This window comes from Cebus imitator, unplaced genomic scaffold (genome assembly GCF_001604975.1).
Source record: "Cebus imitator isolate Cc_AM_T3 unplaced genomic scaffold, Cebus_imitator-1.0 Scaffold323, whole genome shotgun sequence".
NCBI classification, from domain to species: Eukaryota; Metazoa; Chordata; class Mammalia; order Primates; family Cebidae; genus Cebus; species Cebus imitator.
Genome location: NW_016107638.1, coordinates 323,452 through 350,141, shown reverse-complemented (window position 1 = coordinate 350,141; position 26,690 = coordinate 323,452). Strand labels below are relative to the sequence as shown.

The 26,690-nt window shown below is 50.3% G+C and overlaps 1 protein-coding gene across 2 annotated transcripts in view; it reads left to right on the top strand.

Moving 5' to 3' along the window:
- The window catches only part of ADGRD1 (adhesion G protein-coupled receptor D1), a 175,261-nt gene that overhangs the window by 88,386 nt on the left and 60,185 nt on the right, over positions 1–26,690 (top strand). For both annotated transcript variants that reach the window (XM_037729923.1, XM_017504508.2), the window contains one exon: positions 24,694–24,767. In XM_037729923.1, the coding sequence (XP_037585851.1) occupies positions 24,694–24,767 (74 nt within the window). The remainder of the gene's footprint in view (positions 1–24,693; positions 24,768–26,690) is intronic.

The window sequence follows — 26,690 nt, the reverse complement described above, 5'->3', positions numbered from 1 at the left end:
CCTGGTCAGTGTCCTCCCTGGTCGGTGTCCTCCCTGGTCAGTGTCCTCCCTGGTCAGTATCTTCCCTGGTCAGTGTTCTCCTTGGTCAGTGTCTTCCTGGTCAGTATCCTTCCTGGTCAGTGTCCTCCCTGGTCAATGTCCTCCCTGGTCAGTACTCTTCCTGGTCAGTGTCCTCCCTGGTTAATGCTCCTTTCCTGGTCAGTGCTCCATCCCTGGTCAGTGCTCCCTCCCTGGTCAGTGTCCTCCCTGGTCAGTGTCCTCCTTGGTTAATACTCCTTTCCTGGTTAATGCTCCTTTCCTGGTCAGTGCTCCTTTCCCAGTCAGTGCTCCCTCCCTGGTCAGTGCTCCCTTCCTGGCTGGTGTCCTCCCTGGTCAGTGTCCTCCCTGGCTGGTGTCCTCCCTGGTCAGTGTCCTCCCTGGTTAATCTCCTTTCCTGGTTAGTGCTCCCTTCCCGGTCAGTGCTCCCTTCCTGGTCAGGGTCCTCCCTGGTCAGTGTCCTCCATGGTCAGCTGGGGTACCTTTTCCAGGGTTTCTGCTCTCGGGTTGGTGGACAGCGACTGTGAGGCAGGGAGGACAGAGCCCACTGAGGGCAGGGTGAGTCCTGTACAGAGCTGCAGCCCTGGATGTGGCCAGTTTCTGTCCTTGTGTGCTGGCCTGAGGGAGGGGATCCAGGTGACCCACGGCCAGAATATGCTGTGGTTTGGAGACTGTTCCACGGCCCAGCTCTGACACTGTCTGCACCTGGTTCCTGGGCGACAGCTCTGAAGGGCGGATGGGTGGGAGCTTTCCAGGAGCAGGCAGCCCCCTGTCCTCTTTTGCACCCTCTCACCAGCCATCTGGGAGGTCCCTGCTGAGAGGAGAGATGCAGATACAGGTCAGGTCAGCGGCCTAGCATGAGGAGCCGCAGAGGTGGTGACAGACTGTGTGGTGTGAGGATAGTTGCGCTGCCCTGTGAGCTCACGCGGGGACGTTCCCTCTGCTGGGCCAGGGATGGGATTCTCCTCCATGGCTGTGGCCATTCCATCCGGGTTAGCCAGCCGGCATCAGCGCCAGGGACATCACGGCCATGCGTGGCTCTGGGCATCGGGTGAGGCCATAAATTCCCCACCTCAGCGCTTCTTGGAAGACATGAGTCAGTGGGAGGAGGTTTGGCTCTGCGTAAAGATATTGTCACCAACAGCCACCCCTAAAGAACGGCAGCCCTGGTGGTGACCTGCTTCTCTTTCAAGTGAGTGTGTGAGGTGAACATCTGATCCTTGCAGGACCAGAACCCACGGACCTGGCCCCCACTTTTAGCCTCTTGTCCTCTAAGCCCAGGATGGGGCTCCGCTGGTCACCTCCATGTCCCATGTCTTGGGGGTGGGGTGGGGGTGGCAGAGGCAGTGTTGGCTCCCCTGAAGGGGACTGGGGCCTCCACATGTACCCCCAACCTCTCACCAAGTGGGCTGCCTTGGTGGTCAAAGGCCTTCTGCCCTGAAACAGGAGCAGACACCTGTCAGCCACAGAGCTCACTCTGGGCTTGTGCCTGCAGTGTGCTGAGTGGAAGGCTGAGGGTGCAGGGTCAGCTGGGGCCGGCAGCGCTTCTGACACTGAATCCAGCAGTGGATGGGACGGTGGGTGGGCAGCCCTGCACCAACTGTGAGTCTCACACTCCCCAGGGAGCGCATTTCCTTTTGACATCCTGCAGCTGGCCAGAAGTGCACTCATGTCCGTCGTGGAGAGCTGGAAGCAGCCTCCCATCCTCGGGTGTCTTCCTGCACCCCTAGCTGCTATAGCTGTGGGGTAGCCTGGTTGTGCAGAGGGGCCTGCCCATCTTTCCTGGGTTTGAGTCCACAGCCTACGGGAAGCGCCGAGATGGGTGTGTGGCATATGGGGCGTGGTCGTTGAGGGAGTCTCTGGTGATCCGGGGCTCTGCGGATTTGCGGGGCAGATGGCCCAGCCAGGCACCCTCCCAGCTGACGTGCAGATCAGTAATTTCTTCCACAATGATAATAGGTTGTCGATCCAGTAGCTTTTTATAGTTCACAGAAAGACTCTTGTCTTCTGAGAAACCAGTCTTCATTTGTGGGCAGGGCAGGGATCATTTTCAGATGTTGGCATGGCCCTCCTGTGCACCACAGGACTAAACCCACGTTCCAGGAGCCAGGTCCCTCCTGCAGGGCTGGCCGGCAGGGCCTGCTCTCTCCCCTCTCCAAGCTGCGCAGGGAAAGGCCCTTGTCTCCAGGGGGTGGGGAGGCAGCCTGCTTAGCTTCCTGACATTTAGGGCAAGAGGAGTGGGCTCAGAAGGAAGAAAGGGGAATGGGTTTTAAGGGATGGGAGAGAGGGTGAGGCCAAAGGCAGAGGAAGGAAGTTTGGAAAAGTGGATGATATGCTGTATGTTGTGAGCACTCTGGAGCTGCACATACAGGCTCAGCTGCTCCTTTGTGGATTAGCTGTGTGACTTTGACCGAGTCCCTGGGGTCTCTGGTTTCCTCAGCTTCCTGCCTTATCAAGTGCCGCCTGGGTACTGTCTGAGTTCAGGGCTGGCACGAGGGCCGCATGATGCATGTACGGTGAGACCTGGCCTTAGGGAGCAGGTTTCAAGCCCTGAGCTGCCAGGCATGGCCCTGACGCCCCCTCTCAGCTCCACTCACTTCCGCCCCCCTCACCGCGTGCTCCTGCACGCTTGTGTCCCATGCACTTCCTCCACTTGATGTTGAGAAACGTCTTTTCAACCTCCATGCCTGCTTTTCCCTTGCTCTAAACCATCATAGCCAGAAATTCTGGAAACAGTGTTTGCTGTATTGCTTCCTAATCCGCCGTAGAATGCACATGTCGCTAAAATAAAGTGCTCATTGGGCACCACCCAGAGTGACCTTTTAGATCGGCAGTGACCTCACGGCCTGTCTCGTGGCGAGCACTGGTTAATGGGATGGCTGTCCTCTCTGGCTGTTCCGCAGGACATAACCACGGGCTTTCAAGTGTGTGCTGCTGGCTGGGGTATGAGCAGGGGTGGCTGTGTAGGCTGCAGAGCGAGGGGAGCCTTGGGGCCGGCCAGCTGGGGTACCTTTTCCAGGGTGTCTGGCAGTTGGGGCTGCCTTTAGGAATGGCTTTCCTGGGGGCGGATGAGAGCATGGCCCCAGCCACCCAGCAGGAACAGCTGTGTCTATGAGTGGGGTCAGAGGGGGACTCGGAGCCACTCCCAATCAAGGTCTCTGGCTGGAGGGGGTAGTCGGGGGAGACGCAGCAGGAAAAGATGTGAACCGAGCATCTAAAACCTGGACAAGCAGGACAGTTGTTTGTGGCTTGCAGATGTCACCCTCCTGGTCCAGGAAGAGTCCTTCCTCTGCCTGGGCTTGGCCCTGTCCCTGGGAAATGGGGCATAAATGCGTCCCTTGCGTAGTGCTTGGCACATAGATCGGATACATGGGGGCCAGGAATGCGTGCAGGAGGCTGGGAATTCAGTGTGTCCTGCTGGGCCAGGACGAACATCATCGCCTGTTGGTGGCCTGTTACATAACAGATTTTCCTGTCTTAAGTAGAAATCACCATTGTCATAATCATCATCAATGAGAGTCTCAGTCTGGACATCCGGTGGTGTTTGTAGCCAGGAAGTGGTATTAGTTGGGCAGGCCAAGTACTCTGGAATTGCTGGATCTAAAATTTGACTTGTGTTTTTCTGGCCCAAATTTCCCAAGATCATAAGCCACTCTGCGTGTCATCCTTTGTATTAGTCTGTTCTCGCATTCCTGTAAGAAATACCTGAGACTGGGTAATTTATTTTAAAAAAGAGGCTTAATTGGCTCACGGTTCTGCAGGAGGCACAGGAAGCATGGTGCTGGCATCTGCTCAGCTTTTGGGAAGGCTTCAGGGAGCTACAGTCATAGTGGAAGGTGAAGGGAATCAGGCATGTCTTACATGGGCAGACCGAGAGTGGGGAGGTGCCACAGACTTTTAAATGACCAGATCCATGAGAACTCACAGTCATGAGGACAGTGCCAAGAGGGATTTTGTTCAACCAGCGGCCCCCAGACATTTTGGCACCAGGGGCTTGTTTCATGGAAGACAATTTTTCCACAGATGGAGTGGGGAGGATGGGTTCCGGATGAACCTATTCCACCTGAGATCATCAGGCATCAGATTCTCATAAGAAACTTGAAACCTGGATGCCTCACAGCACAGTTCACTATCGGTTTTGTGCTCCTGTGAGAATCTAACACCCGGCTGATCTGACAGGAGGGGAGCTCAGGCTGTAGTGCCTGCTCACTCCCAGCTCACCTTCTGCTGTACGCCCGGTTCCTAACAGGCCACGGGCTGCTCCTGGCTCATGGCCCGGGTGTTGGGAAGCCCTGTGTTAAACTGTTCGTGAGAACTCCGCCGTCATGATCCAGCCACCTCCCAGCAGGCCCCACCTGCAACACTGGGGATTACAGTTCAGCAAGAGATTGGTGGGGACACAGATTTGAACCACGCCACCCTACTTCAGATGGGCACTGCCCTGTCCTGCGGAGTAGGGGGTGAAGATGCACACATCTGAACTACGCCACCCTGCTTCAGACGGGCACCGTCCTGTCCTGCTGAGGGGTGCAGATGCGCAAAGTCTCGCCCGTGTTTCCAGGGCACTCATGCTTGTGGGAAGTTCAGGATTATGCTGCCCCAGGAACAACGATTCCTTATTTCTTTTAATTGACATCAACAATAGCCAATGGTCTACTTCATTTCCCTTGCTTTTCTGCTACTTGATTTGAAACAGAACTTGGGTGTTTGTCTTTAAATGGTAATTTTCCATCAAAATTCCTGTTTAAACAAATTGGGAATCTCAGGAACAACATATAATATTCTGGAGGAGAAGATCCTTGGGAGAGCAGTGGATGTCTGTTTTCCTTTTTTTTTTTTGCGCCATCTCGGCTGACTGCAACCTCTGCTTCCCGGGTTCAGGCCATTCTTCTGCTTCAGCCTCCTGAGTAGCTGGGATTACAGGCATGTGCCACCATGCCCAGCTAATTTACTTGCATGCTTAGTAGAGACGGGGTTTCACCGTGTTGGCCGGGGTGGTCGCAAACTCCCGAGCTCAGGCAATCTGCCTGCCTTGGCCTCCCAAAGTGCTTGGATTACAGGCATGAGCCACCGTGCTTGGCCAGCATCTGTTTTCCTAACACTTTCTTAGCATTTCTCTACCAATAGGCAATTATTTAAAGAAAGAGAGAACATTCTGTTTTCCAGGGTGGCCGAGACAGTGAATTGAAACATACATATGAAGAGGCTCAAGCTTGGTTCAAGGGATGTTTCCAAACTCATATCTCCCTGCTCTGCGTTTCTTAATTAAATGGTTTCTGTTGAGATCTTCTCCTGCTTCAGAAGTCACATCTTTCGTAACCCTGCATCATGAGCTCTGATCTGAGAACTTCCAGCTGCTCCTGGGGTCTGCACAGGGCCCTTCTTTATTACCCCAGGAAGGACAAAGGACCCAGAGAGCAGGGCTCAAAGGAGCAGAGCTGAGAGGAGGCTGCTGCTGCTCTGCAAGTCGGAAAAGCTCTGCCGGGAACACTGGGCTCTGCGAGCCGCTCCTGGGCCCAGAGCTCATTTTCTTTGAGATGAGGCCCCCTGCACCGAGTCCTGCCCTGGTCAGAGCCGTGTCCTAAGGCTGGCATGGGTGGGCACCTGCCGGCTTCCTGTCATTTCACTCCAACCTTGTGCTCACATCACCATCACTTCTCCTGTCTTCCCATCTGTTCCTGAACTCAGTCTCCACAGTGAGCTCTTCTGCAGCACCTTTGGGGCAAGAGCTCTGTCCTCCCTCAGGGCTCTTGCTTCACATCCACTGAGGAATTAAAAGGCAGCTTCCAGGCACCTGCCTCCACCAAGAGTGGCACGGGCTGCTTTTTTCAGGAGCAGTTTCGGGGATAAAATGCATGGATTGGCTTAGACCTAGGGAATGGGGAGTGGTCTTTTTTGGGGGAAGAATGAGAGACCCACTAGAGTGAAATTAAATTAGGGTTAAGTGGACAGAAGTGTGAGTAACTTCTGAGTAGCCAAAAGAACCCACCTCTAGGACACCATCCCTTCCTGTTGGCCTCATGGCATTGACTCCAGGAAGATGCTGTGGTTTCCTGAGCCCCTGAGGAGCTACAGGTAGCTTTGGAGTGGAGAGGACTCTGGAGAGGGCAGGTGGGAGCGTGTGCCAGTAGACCTGCTGGAGGCCAGCCAGTTCTGCACCTCCCCTCGTGGAGAACATGACACTGCCTGCCAGGTGCATTCAGGAGCTAGGGCCCAAGGCACCTCAGCCCAAGTATATGGCAGAAAACACGTCTATGGCTGTTTTTCTGCCCAGCTCAGAAAACATGAGCTCCCTGTGCCATATGGTGGGGGCAAATGATCTTCTTCTGTACGGGCCTGGGCCCATCTCGGTCAGATGGGCACTGGGGTCTCCCACAGCGTTTCTGGTGGTGTGCTGCTTTCCCAGAGCTCATTTCCAGTTCTTTTGGTAGCTCCTTCTCTGACAGCTGCCAGAGAGTCACTGTGATGATGGAGTGCAGGCTGGTGACCAGCTGGGGCTCTGCTCTCTGCCTCCACTTCCCTGCTCCTTTTCCTGTGCTGTGAACATTTGTACCCTGCTTTCTTCACATGCATGCACCGTGGCGTGTTGTAAATGTTTTATTTTCTTGGAAACCTGTCTTCATTTGTTCCAGGGTGCTTAATTCTGCTGAAGTGCTCTGTCAAATCAGGAAAATGTGTATCTTTTAAGTAAAAGGTTTTCTGTAGAAACAAACAGTGATTTAGAGAAGACCTGACATGATTTTTGTGGCCTGGGAATGACAGGTGATCATTTCAGAAGTAATCGGCCATCACCCCACAGTAACCCCATAAACAGAGTTGTTTTTAAGAATTTTAGACATTCTGTAACGTCAGTCAAAGTCAATGAACCAGAACATTGCTAATCAACATGGATAAATCTCAAAAAAGTCAACCCAAAGACAAACATCCAAAATGGGAGGGCAGACATGTCCCGTGCCAGCTCCACCACTGAGGCAGCCATTACTCTACTGATGGTTATTCATGTCGTTTACTTGGGGGGTATTCTGGGGAATGGGGTCACATGGTGAGAAAAATGTCAGTTTTGCTGATTTTTGCCAGATTTCTGTCCAGAGCAGCACTGATGGCCACCAGTGTAGTCCGACTTAAAGTCTTGCCACCTCGTTGGTGTGAAACAGGATCTCCCTGAAGATGTAACTTGCATTTCCCTGATTATCAGTGAGTGTGAGCGTCTCACCTGGCGATAACCCGTCCTGTTTACTGTCTCCCTCCCAGCTTCTGCTTCTCATCACCTTGGCTTTCAGCCCCTTGCCATGCAAACCCACACCTGTAACAGAGTCCCCAGGCCTAGACCTGCTTCACCTGCACAGTTACAAACAACAAAAAAAAACAAAAACACACTGATTGAGGCATAACTGGCAAAAAAATAACTGTGCATGTGCAAGTTTTCAGTGCATATACCCATAAAACCATCACCACAGTGAAGATGTAGAACATGTGCATCACCCTGAAAGTTCCCTGGGTCCCCTTTTTAATCGTTTCCTGTCCCCTCCCACCTCCCTCCTCTGTCCCAAGGCAACTGCTAATCCTTGTTCTTTCACTATAGATTAATTTGCGTTTTCTAGAACTTTTTATCACGGAGTTGTATAGTATGAACTCCCTTTTGGTCTTGCATTTTCCACTCAGCATTATTGTTTTGCTAAGCCATTAGCATCAAGCTAAGTCCCATTTTGCTCACTGGACTAGTGGGCCAAGATCCTTCTGAGCACTCCACCCAGTGCCCTAGAAGTTCCAAGATTTCCAGGTTGGCAGGTGTGGACTCGGTTATCCCGGCCCTGTGTGAGCTCCAGTTCCATTCCCTGTAGTCCCCGTGGGGGGGGTTTTTCCCTGCTCTGGGGGGCTTCCTTCCTGCACGTGCCAGTCTCTGCTGTACTGAGAACTCGAGAGGCTCTCTGCTCCGTGCAGCTCTCTCCTCTCTGGTCACTGACCTTCGGTGTCTGAGCACCAGGATCTCTGCTGGGTCTTGCCTAGGCTTTCTGTTGCTGCTGCAACATGTGGAAACTGTCTCAAGGCTGAGCTCTGGGGCAGTCATAGGGCTCACTTCTGTGCTGCTTCCTTTCCCTCATGCGCGCTCTCCTTTACTGCCCAATGCATGCACGGGGCTGTGAAAAACGCGAATTCACAAGCTTGCCTCAGGTTTTAGCTGGTACCAATTGGCGGGTGAGTCTGGTCTTGTTACGCTGTCTTGGGCACAGGTCTCAACTGACCTCATTATTTTACGTTTCTATCCTGTTTCTGGCGCATGGAAATTTTATTTGATTTTTGAACTTCGCCATATCTTTTTAGTTTGGAAAGTTAGATTTAAAAAAAATACACTTAATTTGTGGAGGGAAAAATTGTGGAAGACTTTGAAATAGACCAAAAAGATTTCTGAATGCGCTTCATGGGAAGTGGGCATTACCCGGGTTATCTGATTCTCGGGGGTCTGTGCCCCTCTCCGTGTCCTTGAGCCACCTCACAACCCTATGAGTGACAGCGTGCCAACAGGTTCATGTCAGCCTTGGCCACTGACACGTAGGTCTCGTCTGGTTGATTCAGCCGAGTTTTCTCCCTGGACATGGAGCTCTGCCAGTTTTGTGCCTATCAAGCACATTGACTTCAGCATTCGGGACGCACTTGTGCATGTGTGGTTCTTTGAATTTTCCTTTGAAGTGATGGTCACATCTCATACATTCCCTCATCCATTAACACATTAAATGACATCTTTGATGTATGTCCATTTTATCTCTGTATGAGTCATGATTTACCTTGTTAAAAATTATCATTCAATATGTGGAGGAGAATGTCAAGGGGGAAGGCTTTCTGTGTTACTGACTTAAAAATGGGTTTTGTGCGCGTGTGTGATTAAGGCCTGGGAAAACCTGGGTTCAGCTGTTATATTTGTGAACTTACAAAATAGCATTTGCAAATAGGGGAAAATGTGAGACAAAGCAGACGAACAGAAATATGAACCAGCTCAGACTCTGGGGAGAGCCACGAGCTTCACAGAACACGTCTCTCCTTAGACGGTTCTAGAGGCAAACTGTGGGCTGTCAGATACCCCCATTCTTTTCTAAGTAAAACCACTCATCTTTCATAGAAAGTAACATCATTTTTGATGTGGCGTAACAGAGACCTCAAGACCACAAACACGAGCAGTTATTATTAACAGCCACAGAGCCCGGCTGTAAAATAGATCCGAATTTTACAGCCTTTGAAACCCATACCATTATTTTCACAGGCGTGAGGATGGCAGTCTCCGGGAGATCCTGATGTGGTCCCCTGGGGGCAAACCTGTAATAGAAACTTCGACCATCTGAAGTCTTCCACCCTAAAGGAATATATTGAGAGTTCTGTTTTGTAGATCGTGTCATGAAAATAATATTTTTTCCTCTCGGTTGAGGAGCACTGATGATACATAGAGACAGTGTTAACTTGTTCTGATTGCACACGCTTTTTTCAGACACACATTAGAGGTTGTACTTTAGTTTACACTCCGGGAGGAAAGTTTGCTGGCTATAGGGAAAATTCCCAAGTTGTGGCATTGGAAACAGGAGCCAGTGAGGATGATCAATACAGGGGCCATGGCCCCTTCTTTTTATCTTTATGAAGAATGTTCTCATGAAGCTCAGGCCTGCCACACTGGGGCCCTGACTCTGTCAACTTTCAGGGACGAGAGGGCAAGGTGGAGGATTCCTCTGGGAAGATGGAGCCCGTTGTTGCTGAGGCTGTATTTTAAACTGGGCTTCTCTTTTTTTCCTCTGACACGGTGCTATAGCGCAGCATGGATAGCATGAAGTTGGAAAAATTCTAACCCAGTGTCTGGGGAAAAACAATTTATAACAAATACTCCATGAGCAAGAGGTACCTGAGAAGAAAAATCATCCAGAAAGAGACCTAGAGGCAGAGCCAGCACCTCTGATGTGGGTGGACAGTGGGCTCTGACACGGGCAGAAGGCCAGGGACGGACCCCACATAGGATAGTCACTTCCCTGGGTTCCAGCCTGGACTGCACGAGATATCCTTGTGTTCAAAGAGAAAACAAAGCACATACTTATGGATGAAAGCATGTGTTAATACAGCTTCCAGGGCCCCAGGATGAGGAAGGGAGCATTGTCCCCTGGGAGAACTGAAGACACCCACGTCCAGGAGCCGGTTGTGGAGGCCACGGTTGTGCTGTGGGTCTTGGACTCACACGTGCTGACATTCGACAATTAGATGAGATTTAGGATGCTGGGAAGGAGGGGAGGATAATTACTAATTACGGCAGCATTGTCCACATGATTAGAGTAACGGGATAGAATTTAGAGAGACGATTTTGTGGCAGTGATGTGGATGTAATCTTCAAATCATCCACGGAGGAAATGGTTGCAGGAGATAGTCACACGCTGTACCCGCTGTGATAAACGGGCTTGAAGAACTACCGGGAATGCCACCCTGCGAGTGCCTGCTGGTACGTGAGAGCAGCTCTGTGCTTCACCCCAGAAGTGGGTTGGACGGCATCAGTGGTTCCTGATGTGTTGAGATGTGCCATGGCCCAAAGAACGCTCTGAAGGAGAACAGTGTAGAGAAGGGGCAGATGGCAGTGGAGCTGAGCCTGTGCTGCCATGGCCACTTCCTAGGGCCACTGTGACAAATGGCTGTGCCCTAGTGCCTTTAAACAACAGAAACCCATTCTCCTGCAGCTCTCGAGGCCGTGAGTCTGAGACAAAGGCACTGGCAGAGCCGCTGTGTTCTGGAGGCTCAGCGGCATCGTCCCCCCTTCCTGTCTCCCAGCATCCTGGCTTGTGGCCGCCAAGTCCAGTCTCTGCCCCATCTCCCCATGGCCTCCTCTTCCTGTGTCATTGTCCTTTCCTGCAGTGTATGAGGGCACTCTGATGGGATCAGGGGCCCGTCCCCATCCAGCACAAGCTCGTCTTCAGCCTTACGTTAATGACATCTGTAAGGCCGCCATTTCCAAATAAGGTCACTTTCTGAGGTTCTGGGGAGATATGGATTTTGTGGGGAGGCTGTTCAATCCACAACACAGGTGGAGCCAGGATGAGACAGAAAATTGGTCTCTGTCTCTGTCCTCACTGCCACCTCCCTAGTCAAGGACCCCTCAGTGCTTTCCGGGAGGACTGAGCATGGTCACCTTCCTGCTCACCTCAGTCCTTTCTTGCTCATGTTTCCTTCTCTGTGCACCAGGGAGAATGAGCTTCTGTTACTTTAACCTTTGTAATTTTATCAGGAAATAAAAAGTATTGAGAAAAGCAGACAGTAACAGCTTAGATCCCAGAAGCTTAGAGCAAGTGGGGGCTTCAGAAGTACTCTTTCGATTCTTTTCATTTCTGACAATATTTTTTTCATGGATTGGGCCTTAACCTCCCCATGAGACCAGAAGTTCTTTGATGGCAGAGTCCGAGTTTTGTATTTCATAGCATCTCTCCAGAGGGCTCGGATTCCAGACCCTACACAACACATTTTCATTAGCTGTGTCTGTTGCTTACTGGGTTCTAGGGAAGCATCATGAGAGTCCTGGGTCAGTGGAGCTCCTCGAGAGGATGTGACCCAGGGCAGGTCTGCTGCTTGCCTGACAGAAAGCTCCATGCCCTTTCATGATGTGTTTGGAATGTTCTGGGTTTGAGTTGCTGAGCAAGGTACCGTTGGACACATTTGCAGGCTGGGACTGTATTTTTATTTCCCATTGATCTCTCTTCATACCTGGTGTTTCAAGATTCCTTCTTTTATCATTTCCTTTCTATTTCCAGAAATGTACTTTAGACATTTTTTATGTCAGGCCTGTTGGCATCAAGTTCTGTGTTTTCCTTTGAGAAGGTTGTTTCTGCTTCATTCCTCAAGGGCATTTACACTGGACATAGAGCTCAGGGTGGGCAGTTCATTTCTTCTAGCACTTGACAGAGGCTGCTCCCTTCCATCCTCGGCACTTTCTCACAGGAAATCCAGGCCGTTCTAATTGTCTGGCCCTGTAGGTGAGATGTCCTCTTTCTGTCCTTGCCTCTGGTTTTCAGAAGTTTGATTATGCTGTGTCTGGCAGTGATTTGTTTCGGTTTTCCTGTCTGACTTTGCTCAGCTGCTTGTATCTGTGTGTTTATATGTTTGGCCAAACGTAAGAAGCTTTGGCCATTGGACTGGTTTTTCAGCCCTGCTCCCTTTCTTTTCTCTTTATGGGGCTGCAGTGACATGGGTATTATATCTTTTGTTGTCCCACAGGTCCCTTTAATATTTTAAAGTCTATTTTATCTCTGTTGTTCAGATTGTGTAACTTACGTTGTTTTTTCTTCAAGTCATCCTTCGTCCATGACTCCTTCCTTTCTTTTCTCTATTTCTATTTTTGCTGTTGAGCCATCCATGGAGGTATTTTGTTTTGTTTTGTTTTTGAGACAGGGTCTTACTCTGTGACCCAGGCTGTAGTGCAGTGGTGCCATCCCAGCTCGCTGCAACCAGCCTCCCAGGATCAAGTGATTCTTGTTCCTCAGCCTCCCAAGTAACGTGCTAATAGCCACCACACCTGGCTAATGTTTTGTATTTTTAGTAGAGATGGGGTTTCACCATGTTGGCCAGGCTGGTCTCAAACTTCTGACTTTAAGCGATCTGCTCCACTCAGCCTCCCAAAATGCTGGGATTATAGGCATTAGCCACCAAACCCAGCCCGTCCATTGAGATTTTAATTTCAGTTATTCTACTTTTCAATTCTAAAATTTCCATTTGGTTCTTCTTTATACAGGTTGAGGATCCCTAATCTGAAAATCTGAAATCTGAAATGCTCCAAAACTCCAAATTTGCTGAGTGCTGACATGATGCTCAAAGGAGATGCTTGTTGGAGAACTTCAGATTTTAGATTTTCAGCTTAGGGATGCTCAGCCGGGTATGTATAACGCAGAAATGTCGAAATCTGAAAAAGTCCAGAATTGGAAGCGCTTCTAATTCTTTGCCAATACATTGCTTTTTCATTTGTTTCGAGAGTGTCTATAACTGTGGAAGCATTTCTATCATGGCTGTTTTAAAAATTCTTGTCAGTTAATTTCACTGTCTGCATCATTTGGTGTTGATGTCTGTTGATTTTCTTTTCTCATTGATGAGGTTTTTCTGGTTCTCAGTATGACAAATGATTTTCAGTTGCATCCTGGACGCTTTGGTTATGATGTGATGACACTCCAAGTCTTATTTAATCTGTTTAAGCAGTCCTCCTCTGACGCGCACCACTGGGAAGGGCCGTGTGCCTCAGCACTGCGGCGCCGGGGTTAAAGTCTGAGTGCCGCTCCATGTCCCTTGGTGTCCTGGTGAGGACTGGGTGCCGCATGGCTGCTGGGTTCCCCCAGGGCTCTGCTGATGCCCCATGTTGCTTCTCCCCATGGCTCCAGTCTCGGTCTTCTCCGATGCCACCTCACCGGGGTTGCTTGGGGTGACCGCCACAACCCTGTGACCCACTCAGCCTTTGCTCATGGAGGCTGGGTGGATCACACTTTCTCCCGTGGTGTTTGGAATAGCTATTTACTGCCTGTCTAGGTGGCCCCTTTCCTGGTCCACTGTGGTTACTGGACATATCAGGTCAAATAACGCAGGAGGGAAATACTCCGACACAGGCAGTGACAGCAGGGGTCATGTTCCAAAGACCCAGCAGCATGGACACTGCTCTATCAGTGCGATGCTGGCTGTTAACTGCTGGCTGGGCCACGCCATGCAGAGACTGGCCAAGTCAGTCCTGGGTGACAGAGCCCATCGCCGAGGGGGCCTTATGGATGCCAGCAGCCTCTCTGTAATCCCCATGTGTCAAGGGTAGGGCCAGGTGGAGATAATTTAATCATGGGAGCACTTCCCCTGTACTGTTCTCATGGTAGTGAATAAGTCTTGTCAAATCTGATGGTTTATAAAGGCAAGTTCCCCTGCAAAACCTCTCTCTTGCCTGCTGCCATGTAAGACCAGACTTTGCTCCTCATTCACCTTCTGCCATGATTGTGAGGCCTCCTCAGCCATGTGGAACTGTGAGTCCATTAAACCTCCTTCCTTTATGAATTATGCAGTCTCAGATATGTATTTATTAGCAAGGTGAAAATGAACTAATACAAGAGTCATATGGTAAATATATTTAATATTAAAAAAAAATCTTCCAGGCTGGGTGTAGTGACTCTTGCCTTGCATCCTCCTTTGGGAGGCCGAGGTGGGTGGATCAGAAGGTCAGGAGTTCAAGACTAGCCTGGCCAATATGGTGAAACCCCAAAAAAAAAAAAAATTAGCTGAGCATGGTGGTACGTGCCTGTAATCCTGGCTACTCAGGAGGCTGAGGCAGGAGAATTGCTCGAACCAGGAGGTGGAGGTTGCAGTGAGCCGAGATCGCACTGCTGCTCTTCAGCCTGGGCTACAGAGTCAGACTGTCTCAAAAAAAAAAAAAACAAAAAAACAAAAAAACCTTTCTATCTATTTTCCAGAGTATCTCTGCCTTTTTACATTGCATGAACAATGTATGAGTGATTTAATTTCTTTGCCAGCATTTGGTATAGTTACTATTTTTTATTTTAGTTGTTCTCTTTATGATCTTAATTTGAATTTTCCCAATGGTTAGTGATGTTGAAAATTTTTTCTTGTGCTTGTCATCTATATATCCTCTTCAATAAAATGTCTCTTAGCATCTTTTGCCTATTTTCTAATTGAATTATTTTTGTGTTTCACCATTAAATTTTGAGAATTCTATGTTATAGATCTGAATTATAGTTAGAATCTAGATAGATATACGTGAATTATAGATCTGAATTATTATAGATCTGAATCCTCTGTCAGCTACATGGTTTGTAAATATTTTCTCCTTGTCTGTAGCTTATCTTTTCATCCTTTTAGCAAGAGTTTTTCACAAAGGTGAACTTTCTAAATTTTGTGGATTTATTGATTTTCTAATTTTGTGGATAGTATTTTTGGTGTCATCATGAAGAACTCTTCATCAAACTCTTGGTCCCAAAGATTTTCTCCTTTGTTTTTATCTAAAAGTGTTACAGTTTTATTTTTTACATTTAATCTATGATCCATTTTGAATTTTTTTGGTATAAGGTGCTGTTTCAGCACTATTTGTTAAGGGGGAAAAAAACTCTTCTTCCTTTATTGAATCGCTGTTGTTTCTTTGTCAGAAATCTGTTGGCTGTCCTTGTGTGGGTCTGTTCCCGGGTTCTCGGGTCTGTCTCATTGACCTGTTTGTCCCTGTGCCAGTCCCACACTGTCTTGGTTACTGTAGCTGTATAGTAGGTTTTGAAATCAGGTAGAGTGAAGTCAGGTTGAGCACATGACTCATATCACATTATTCTTCTTTTGAAAAATTGTTTTAGCTTTTCTAGTTTCTTTGCCTTTAAAGATGCACTTTAGAGTAAGCTCTTCTATGTCTACAAAAATTCTTGCTGGGATGAATAGTAATTACATTAAGACCATGTATTACTTTTGGGAGAATTTATATCTTTATTTAATGGAATCTTCCAGTCCATTAACATGGGATATCTCTCCACTTACTTAAAATTTTCTTTGGTTTTCTTCATCAGTATTTTGTAGTTTTGGCATATAGGTGCTATGCAAGTTTTGTTAAATTTACACCTAAATACATATTTTTTGAGTGACTATGAACTCAATAATTTTAGGAGTTTCTTTCTAGATTCCTTGAAATTAGTGACATAAATGCTCACATTATCTGCAAATAGGTACCGTTTTACTTCTTCCTTTTGATCTGTGTGCTTTTTCTTCCTTGCTGTGCTGTCTGGAATTCTCAGTACTATTTGAACAACAGAATGAGAGCAGACATCTTTGCTTATTCCCAATTTTACAAGGAAACCATTCTGTCTTCAACTAATAAGTTACCTCTAGGCTTTTTGTAGGTGTTCTTTATTAGACTGAGGAAGTTTCCCTTTATTCTTAGTTTTTTGAGAGTTCTAATCACGAATCAGTATTGGATTTTGTCAGTTTTTCTCCATCAATTGTAAGATCATCAGGGTCAGCCCAGGCCCTGGTGGAGGTAAGCCTCGTTCTGTCGGGCCTCTCTGGGCCTCCTCCAGACCTGGCTTCTGAGCAGGGGCCGCACGCCACCTCCTGGTCTGTGTCTGATCACTGTGCCCCTAATCCTTCTGGAGGGAGATTTCAGAGACGTCCCACTAAGCCCTAAAGATCTCAGTCACTTTCCTGAAGCCACCAGATTGGTCACCATGAGGACCCGGGGCTAGTTCCAGAACCCCATGGAAACTTGGAACCTCGGACAGGCAGAGGGCTGAGGCTGAGTGACTGCACACCTCAGCCTGCTCTATTCTGGAAAACTGTGTTGCTGGGTTTGATGACAGCATGCTTGTGTCTCATGGGTGGGGCTTGAACTGTCAACTCTGGGCATGTGTTCTTTTTCTCTGCCTCTTGCCCAACATTAGACAGACCAGAATCTCAACTATTCTACTGGGAATGAAAGAATGTTCATCTTACCCACCAGACGGAGTGGGGAGGGAAGTCGTGGTGTGGGATGAGCTTGGCCACTCTAGGCCTTGGTATTGTGATGACTTTTCCAATGTGAGAAGGGACCAGGTGGCTGAGGCTGTTTGCACTGATCTTGACGAGATTCCACATACAGGCCCCTTTGAACCCGATTGTTCTCATGCGAAAAACCACGACATATATGCTTCTCCTGAAAGTTTAAAGACACTCTGGCATTAGCAATGCTTTCCTCTTGTTTCTGTAAGTCATCCAAAATTCTTCTTGGATAGAGGCCAGCTATAACCAAATAAATGCAAGGATAATGAATGGATTGGATCTTTTGATATAAACCCTTTGGCCAACATCATGACAAGAAGAACAAAGGGAAGAAAAAAAAACCCTTTAAATTCTAGCTGAGATTTCAAATAGGCATGGCCCAGGAGCCAAATTGAAAGCTATACCGCTTTTATAGACGTTTATAGATACTGCTCTTCTGGCCCAACTGCAGTGCTGAGATTGGGGAGGAGCGCCCTTCAGCAGCTAAACTTGTTCATTCCGGGCACAGTAGCTGTATGGATTTTCTGTTTTGCCTTTTTTTTTTTTTAATTCCTGAAAAATGCCGTTAGATGGAATTTAGATGCTTTGGGCCATGGCCTTCCATGTTCTGGGATGCACATGGATTCCTGTGGGTCATCCCCCACACCCCAAGGCTCCTGCAGCTGACAGAGCCAGGGGGCTCAGCCAGCCCATCCCCCATCTCTGACGTCATGGGCATCTGAGGGCAGAGTCATTAACTACAAGTCCATGATGTGCCAGGCTGGGGAGCCAGCAGCCATTCTAGGAAAATTCCATCCCCAGGGCATGAAAAGACAGCTAAAGGTCAAGTGTAACCCACCTGTGTTGAGTAACATGGTGGGTCAGGGTGGGGCTTTGGAACCAGGATGTCTTGACCTGAGTCCTGAATTGGCTCCTTACCAGCTCTGTCACTTGGCATGAGTCCTACTACGGTGTGGCCTCATGACTTCATCTGTCAAGTGGGGCAGTAGAGTGTACAGCTGGCAAGGGCTGAGCAATGGAATGGCTCCACTCATGCGAAACAGAGCAGGCTGGGCACAGGGCACGTGCTTGGAAAAGGTTAACTGTTGCCATCATTAGGAGCCATCAAGGGGCTCACACATGTGATCTCAGCAGAGGCTTCTAGCAGACTGTGAGGGGGTGCTAGGGACGTCTGGATGTCAGCAACGGATGCTGACTCTGGTTCTCCTGAGCAGAAAGGCAGTTTATTGGAAGGATAAGGGGAACACAGTGTATCAGAGTGAGGTCATGAAAACAAGAAAAAATCCAAGGTCTTAGAACATACCTTATATCTTATTGTATATTATTTTTGTACTCAGCACAAAAAGGGCAGGACAGAAATAAGCCCTAATGAGATAACTCTGTACAAATGTTTTGAGTAGGCTAATGAGTGAGAATTATTTAAAAGGTAAGTGTTCATTACTACTGCAGGGATGAAAGAATAAAGGTTGCCTTGTTGCAGTAGAAATGCCCAAGTTCCTTACTTTCCAGTAACACGGACTTAAAGACAATTCCAAGTGTCACTCATCCATGACGTCCGATGTGGAGGTTTCTATTCCCACAGAGACGAAGCCACAGGCACGGGCCTGTCCGCGGGCACGTCTGTCCTGAGCATGAGCATCCCGTCCCAGAGAGAAAATGGTCCGTCTTGGAGGAGCCTCCCTGGGAACACTCTGGGTCCTTGGAGCCCTCTGGGCCACATGTCTGCTTAGCGTCAGGGGACGTGTCACAGCCAAGTGGGGCGACCACAGGCTCTCGATCTGTAGGAGGCGAGACTCCAGCATTCTAGGGGGTGACAGCAAAACCAGGCCCTCAGCAGAGACCGCCTCCTTCCAGGGCCTTCTGTGGCTGGGCGGGGGTCTGCAGGCAGCTCCCGGCCCCCAAGAATACCCCCTAGTGCTGAGTCTGCTTACACAGAGAGCAGTGAAGGGCAGCGACACCATTTTTCTTTTCTGAAGTGGGAGGGTCGCGTGTCCACAGCTCAGGAGGAAGAGGGGCACAGGCTTTGCACGTGGGTAGGAGCTTGGGTTATACTAGGAGGCTGGGACCCCTGGGGCCTCTATGGGAGAGTCAGTCTGAGCCTCGCTTTAGAAGTTGACCTGCTGCTCTGTGGGGACTTGGTGGGAGGGACGGGGTGAAAGGTACTGCCTCATCCAGGTGAGAGGAGAGCCAGGTGTGCAGGCAAGAGGGCTGGTTGCCAAGGAGACAAGGGTGTATCTGTCAGCAAGGCTCCGCCCACAGCAGCACCTTGGGCAGAACCTTCCTGGCCCGACCCACAGCCTTAGCTGATTGGCGTGTGGAGCACATGTGACCGCAGGCAGTGTCCTTATAGGTTGGCCGGCCTCTCGTGCTCCACCCAAGTGGTCATGGAGTGTCTGCAGGGGACATCCTGGAAAGTCAGCAGTGAGTCTGCCATCCAGGATGGTGGAGAAGAGTCCTGAGGTCAGAGTGGGCCTGAGGAGGGGCTGTGGGCTGTACCATCAGGGGAGTGTAAGAGACACTGGAGCCACTTGATAGAGGGTGGGGCTGTATACAAGGAGGTGGGGCTAAGTGAAAGGAGGTGGAGCCATGTGCAAGGAGGGTGGGGCTGAGTGGGGCGAGGCCACTGGGAGAGGAGGGGCCATGTGAGTGGGGTGGAGTCATGTGAGTGGGGTGGAGTTATGATAATGGGGCGGGGCCTCTGTGGTCCATTCTCCATTTGTCTCTGGAGATTCTTCTTTCTGGCTCCCAGGATGCTCAGGGCTTCTTTCCCAAAGATGGAACCTCTCCACGTGTACCATGACCACAGTGCAGATCACCCCAGCGCTGCTGGTTCATAGGGGCAACCTGTGCGTGCACTGGTGGGTCCTGTGTGCCCAGGAGGCCTGAGGAAGGAGAGGGTGGAGGCCTGGATGCTGGGTTCAAGGCTCACCGCGGATGCGGGCACCAGGGTGCTCCCTCCTCGGCCTCTGGTTGACAGCACAGAACTCAGCCACCTCACCCAGCTTCCAGTGACTTCTGGTCTACGCTCGGTCTTCCTCTGTGGGCTCCCTCTCTGCAGGGTTCTTGGAGACATCACAGCTGCTAACTGCCAAATGCAGAGCCTGGGCTGCAGGTCCCAGCCTGGCTTCGTGTGCTGCGCTTTCCACTGAGAGCTGAGTGACTGGGTGACTGGGTGCTACGTGGGGCGAGGGGTGATGCAAAAACACTTTCTGTTCTAGCTGCTCTACCTCTAGACATCCCCATGCCGTTTCAGAGTTCTTTCTTTTGTGTTTTGAAACAGCGATGCAGTTTCCTCTCTGTGTGCCTCTGCGGCTCGCAGGCTGGCACGTGCACTTAAACTGAGCATGAGAATCAGGTGTCTGCAGGCCCCTTCCTTCTCAAGCAGGAGTCTGGAGGTTTTGCAGAGGAGACAGGAGCTTGGGGACTATGGAGGGAGGGGCACAGTTTAGAGTTCAGTTCACACTGGAGGGCAGGTCTGCCATCAGACTGGCATCCCACATTGACGATGAACAGACAGGAAACTGAAGCTTCTTGGTTTTTGGCAAAAACCATGTTTTCTGGCATCTTCTGAACTAGGGGACATCGATGTGTCTCTCTGATCCTGGTGCGTCCCAGGTGGCCATGGGCTGTGCTTGTCTGTACAAGTCTGCCCCTTTGCCCAGTGTCTCTTGGCTGTGTTCAGTTGCATTTGAAGAGGGAAGCAGTAGGTTGTGAGTTTGAGGAGGCTGCTATCTGGAATTGAGGTCTGGCCCCATGATCCCAAAATAAGGACGTGTGCATGTTAGCACCATGTGGGGGAGACCGTCTGCATTCTGTGGTCAGGACTTGTTCCATTGAAAGGACAGACCCCTCCAAGCTGCCTTAAGGCCAAAGAGGCCCCTGTTGGCTCGTGGGCCGGGGAGGGCTGGAGAGGGGAGACCCAGGGGTGCCATGTTCCAGGGCCTCTGCTGTTGGCCTCAGAGAGCTTGATCACCTGTTGGAAGAAGGGTGCCTCTGGTTTCTGAAGCAGCCTGGGCTGAATGGGATGTCCTGCGAGTCTGAGTGCAGCATCTGTGGGTGTCCTTGGTGCCTGCTGACAAGGCACTGCTGACCTCTGCCCAGGAGCCAGCACTGGGGAGAGTGACTTAACCAGATGGGCCCATGTGCAGATGGCACTAGCAGGGTGAAAGCAGAGCAGTAAATCCACATCGTGAGTCCCTGCTCCACTGAACCATCCGTCCCAGTGTGTCTCCTGGCCTAACCTTTCCCTCTCAGCACTGGGGTGGCCCAGCTCATCAGCCTGTCCTGAAATGCCTTGACCAGGGTCTTGCCCACCTCCCAGAACTGTGCTAGAACTGGGCTCTGAAAGTCCTGCCTTAGTCTCTATCAGGCTGTGGCTGCCTTGACCATGCTGGGCTGTCCTGTGACTCTCTGAAAGCAAGAAACATCAGAAAGCACCAAGAGATAGAGGTTGGTTCAAGGTTTTTTCTTGTTGTATCTCTCCCATTACTTCTGTCATTCTTGATTTCCCTAAAGGTAGGACATTTCAAGCATTCAAAGCCCTGAGCCCTGATTAGTTGTGAGATGGGCTGGAGAAGAGGGTGGCACAGAGGGCTGCCCCAGACTTTCCACTGAGATTTGGCTCCTTAAGTTGCTTTACTTACCATCAAATTCAGGGACCATGGTGCCATCTCTCTTTTGCTTGGGACAGTGATGGACAAGTAGCTCCCCAACTTATTTACAGGTAAAACTATACTCCTGACCCATTTTCTGTTGTCATAACCTGAGACTGGGTAATTTATAAAGGAAAGAAGTTTATGTTCTGGAGACTGTGAAGTCCAAGTTCAGGCAACCATGTCTGGGAAGCACCTTGTACTGCTTCATCTCTTGGTGGAAAAGGGAAAGGGAAGCCAGCATGAGCGAAACAGACTGCAGGAGTGAGCCAGGCTTACTTTTTGCATCCATCTAATCGCATGAGAACAAATTCACTCTTGCAAGAACTACTTTACTCTGTAACAGTGAGAGTAATGGCTCAGCCCTCATGACCCTTTTGCCACTTAAAGGCCCCACCTCCAAACACTGCTGCATTGGGAATTAAGGTTCCAACACAAGAGCCTTTGGAGGACACAGTCAAACCATAGCAATACTTATATAAAAGCCAGCACATTTCTAAACACGGGATACTACCAGGCTATCATGAGTATTAAATTTTCCTCTTCTCTCTGTATGTGTTTCCTGGAAGGAGACACTTTGGTGTACCTTGCTCATGAACAGTAGGCAGTAAACAAGCAGTTGATTAATCCCGCTTGCTTCTCCCCCACTGGAAAGATCATGGTGGCTGTTGGAGGGAGTCTCAGGTCCTGTGGGAGATATTCCTGAGGCTCCAGAGCACTCTCCATTAGACGCACCCCAGTGAAGTGTGTCTAGGGGGGAATTAGGTTACTTGCAGGGGAGCCAGCCCTGTGAGGAGGCCTTCACTGTTGTCCAGCAGAGCTCAGCAGCCCCTGGCTTGAGGTCTCAGGAGGACGCTCAGGTGAATGCAGCTGTCCCCCAACACTCATGATGAAGACTCCACAGAAAGGGATCCCCTCATTACCATTCCCCAGCCACCTGGTGACGAACTGAACTGCCTTCTGCTCCTCACCCAGGCCTTGAGGAGGCTGGTGGGCTGCAGGCACCTCCCACATTTCTTCGTGAGTTGTGGCCATTATACAGATGACTCACATTGTGGCAGCACCACACCCCTGTATCAAAAACATACACACTCCATGTCAAGCCCCTGGGAGCCCTGGAGGCCCCTTTACTGGAGACTTGCTGAGAGCTTTTGTTCCTGGGTCAGCGGTGAACTCCACACACATGAGGTGTCAATTGCTTTTCTCATCCCAGGAGCAGAGGCTGCGATAGAATCTCTGAAGATAGAGGGGAGGGAGTTTCCCCATGTTGGAGTGTGATCTTGGCTCCAGATCCGAGAGAAAGCTGCTGCCTCCCCACCCTCCGACCACACACATGCTTGGCTTTTTGCGGTGGTGGCTGTTTTCTGCTTTGCCTTGGAAGAGCGATTCAGCTCTGAAGTCAGTGTCGGGACTTCCAGAGGCCACTGCAACCTCTGCTCTGCTCCCTGGGGGCTGTGCTTCCACACCCAGCACAGAGGCGGGGGTGGCGCTGGGTGAGGAGGTGATGGGAGAAATGTCGTCTCACTCTTGAGAAGCCCCTGCCTCGTGTTGATGTGTGTGGGTCTGGTTGCTGGCTTCCTCAGGTCACCGGCTTATTTTAAAAATTTATTTTAAATTACTCAAATAACACATAAATATACCTCTTGTTAAAAAATTACATACAATGCTATCTGCTGGAGGGTTTGGTGTGGGGGTAGTCTGGGGCAAAAGAAGCCTCATGACGCCCCTGAGACCCTGGCTGTGGCCACCACATTTTTGTTCGTCTTTTGTATCATGTGGTGTTTGTGCTGCCATTTCCCTGCCCATGCCCCTCTGTGGTCCAGGTGGCTGCAGCACCCAGGGTCCTCTGTGTCTGTGCAAGAGTTCACAGCAGGCTGTGGCTTTGAGAAGGCAGAGGAGAAAATGTCTTTTCCAGGCAGTTTTAAGAGACTCTGTGATGCATTAAAATAACCCTAAGATACGGAAGGACAAAGCAAAAGGAGTAAACATTCCATTTTGCCAAAACGTTAGTCATGGACAGCGCTAGGATAATTGGGTTGAGGGCAGAGGAGCTGTCAGACAGATGCTGTGATGAGAGCCCTGTGAGCCCTTTGGTTCTGCCGTGGGATCCGAGGCACCTGTCAGGAGCACCAGCGCTGCTGCTTCCTGGGAAAGGAGGGGCTTTGGTAGAGGCCAAGATGGCGCTCAAAGGGGGGCCACCCTTGCTGCTGTGTCCTGCATAAGACAGTGGCTTCCTGAGAGCTCTTCACCCTGAAATGGGGGAAGGGTCTCACTGGAGCAATGATGGCTCAGGAATGGGTCACAGAATGGAGCAGGCATTGGGCACATAAGAGATGCTTGGCTTGGACTGACTGGGAATCCATCAGGCACCATTTATCCTGGAGCCATGCTGCCTCTGAGCAGCCCTGGGTCCTGATGAAGTCACTGGCCTCCTGAGCCTCCAACCATGGCTCCTGAAGGCATCTGTGCCTTTCATTTAGGGCAGAGCCATAGCTGCAGAGTCCTCCGAGGACACCCCCAGAGGCAGCCCAGGAGCAGCCCAGGAGAGAACACCAGTTCCCGAAACAAGGTGGTCTCAGGGACCTGTTGAATTATTCTTTTGTACATTGGTTGAACAGATATTTAGTAAGCACCTGCTGTATGCCAGATGCCCTCTAGGTCCTGGGGATGCAGCTGTGAATGAGACAGAGTCTCTGTCCTTTCTGTAGTGGACATTGCAGAGGGGAAGGTAGCAAACACACACACACAGTGGACAGTGAATATGTAACATGCCATATGGTGATCAATACTATGAAAAAATCAGGGAGTGGAATGGAGCTAGGGCAGGCAGGGGCTGGTGCTGTTTAGGACAGGTTGGAAAGGGAAGGTCTCTCTGAAGAGCTCCTTAGTGCAGATGCATGGCAGGGAGGGAGTGGGGAGGGAGCATCCTATGGGGAGGAGCACCTATGGGGAGGAGCGGCCTATGGGGAGGAGCGGCCTAGGGGGAGGAGCGGCCTATGGGGAGGAGCATACTGTGGGGAGGAGCATCCTGTGGGGAGGAGCGGCCTGTGGGGAGGAGCGGCCTGTGGGAAAGACCACTTATGGGGAGGAGCAGCCTATGGGGAGGAGTGTCCTATGGGGAAGGGCATCCTAGGGGGAGGAGTGGTCTTAGGGGGAGGAGCATCCTATGGGGAGGAGCAGCCTATGGAGAGGAGCATCCTATGGGGAGGAGCAGCCTATGGGGAGGAGTGTTGTAGGGGGAGGAGCGTCCTGGGGGAGGCGTGTACAGAGGAAGGGCCCGGCACCTGCCAGGGCCCTTGGGTTAGGGAGAGTAGATGAGAGAGCAGCATGACATGGGCTGGGTGACATGGGACTATGTCCACAATGTATGGAGACAGAAATCGGTGGCCGTGCCTGTCCCTGCCTGAGGTCACCCAGCTGTGAGGGTCTGGCTCTCAAGCTAGTGCCGAAAACCAGGGGCCTCTTCAGCAGTGTCATGTGTCGTGTTTGTTTTCTTTCATTTCAGACGCATAAGCAGCACAGTGAGGCCACCAACAGCAGCAACCAAGTCTTCGTGTACTGCGCCTTCCTGGACTTCAGGTACCCTCTGCATGGGGGAGACTGGGTGGACGCGAGGTATCCAAGCCCTCGGTATCGCCCATGTCTGCCTGTCACACCTGTCACAGGCAGTCTCCTCCTGCCTCCTAGCCCCCGCCTCAGCTCGTCTCCACGGCTCACCAGCCCCATGTCCGGGGATCTCCCACCATCACTCTGATCACAATTCTGCCCCAGACATGAGCCCACAGTGAGTGGCTCCCACAGTCAGAGCGGTGTTAAAAACGCAGCTCTTAGCAGGGCCAGGGACTGGAGGGAGGGGCGGGGCTCCTGAACCCTCAGCTACTGCTCACCTACGCCCCCAGGGCTTGTTCCACATGGCATGCAGGTTGCAGGTCTTGTGTTACCAGGTCATGAGTTTTCATGGCTGAATTTTGTTTTTGTTTTTGTTTTTGTTTTTTTGAGACAGGGTCTTTCTCTGTTACCAAGGCTGGAGTACGGTGGTGTGATCTTAGCTTACTGTAGTCTCAAACTCCTGGGCTCAAGCAGTCCTTCGTCTCAGCCTCCCAAAGTGCTGGGACTACAGGTGTGAGCCACTGTGCCTGCTGTGGCTGGATTTTTGTATGAACTTTCCCAATGTTTAAAATACTGCACAGGCAGCTGAACACATCTGGGACCTCCAGTTCATACCCTGCCTAGTGGCCTGTCACTCTTCATATTGACAGGGCTCCCCAGCACCTGGGCATCTTCCCATGCCTGGATCATTTCCCAGCTCCTTCCTCCTGTTGCTCCAGCCCAGCGTCCACACAAGCTGTGCCATGTCTGCTGGTGTGGCCCCCGGCAGAGAAAGCTTCTCCGCTCCCTGCACCCTGAGGCCAGGAGATTGCAAGACACTGAGCTGGGGTGCAGCGGTGGGTCGGCATAATCCCCCTATATCTCTGTTCTGTGAACAGTGAGGAAAACACAGCCTAGCTCCTGTCACCTCCAGCAAACATTGCTGACTTTTTTGTCCCCCAGGAGGCCTCCCTCTGGTTGTGGCCGTTGTCGTCATGCCCCTGCAGCATGGAGGGATGCTCTGTAATTTCAGTGATTTTGTCCTGCTCAGGCTCAGCACGTTGCAGCTCTTTTTCCTTCATTTGTAACTTATGAAAAATTGGAAGCACGTGCTCCTAGAAATAAGTATCCCAATTTGGGGGCACTGTTTGGAGAAAAAAGTTATGACTAGAAAATGGGAACTGGGGTTTGGTAAAAACTAAATTGGCATGTTGGTTTTTATTTTTGAAGGAAATTTAAAAACAGAGAAAAGTATGGAGAATAATATAACAAATGCAGGTACCCATTGCCCAAAATTTATAGTTATTAGCATGTTGCCTGTGGCCCAGGCTGGAGTGGAATGGTGCGATCTCAGCTCACTACAACCTCCGCCACCTGTGTTCAAGCGATTCTCCTGCCTCAGCCTCCCAAGTAGCTGGGACTACAGGCACCTACCACCATGCCTGGTTATTTTTTTGTATTTTTAGTAGAGACGGGGTTTCACCATGTTAGCCAGGATGGTCTTGATCTCCTGACTGCGTGATCTGCCTGCCTCAGCCTCCCAAAGTGCTGGGATTACAGGTGTGAGCCACCCTGCCCAGCCCACATTTTTATATTTTTAAGAATGAAACAAGTAAAACATTACGGACGGTATTAAAGAGCCTCCACCTTCTGTTCCTTTTCTTCAGTTCCCAGAGGCAGCCACCATCATGCATATAGGATCTGTACCCTTCCTGTTTATTGTTCAGTTACTACTTCTTATTATATAATCGATATTCAGAAAAATCCACACTTTTAGATGATTGTACAGTTCTGTGAGTTTTGACAAATGAATACAGTTATGCAACCACCGTAATCAGGATTAGCACCGTCCCTCACCCTTGAAGACACCCTCGTGTCTGTTTGTAGTCATCCCTCCCCTGACATCTGGTTCCT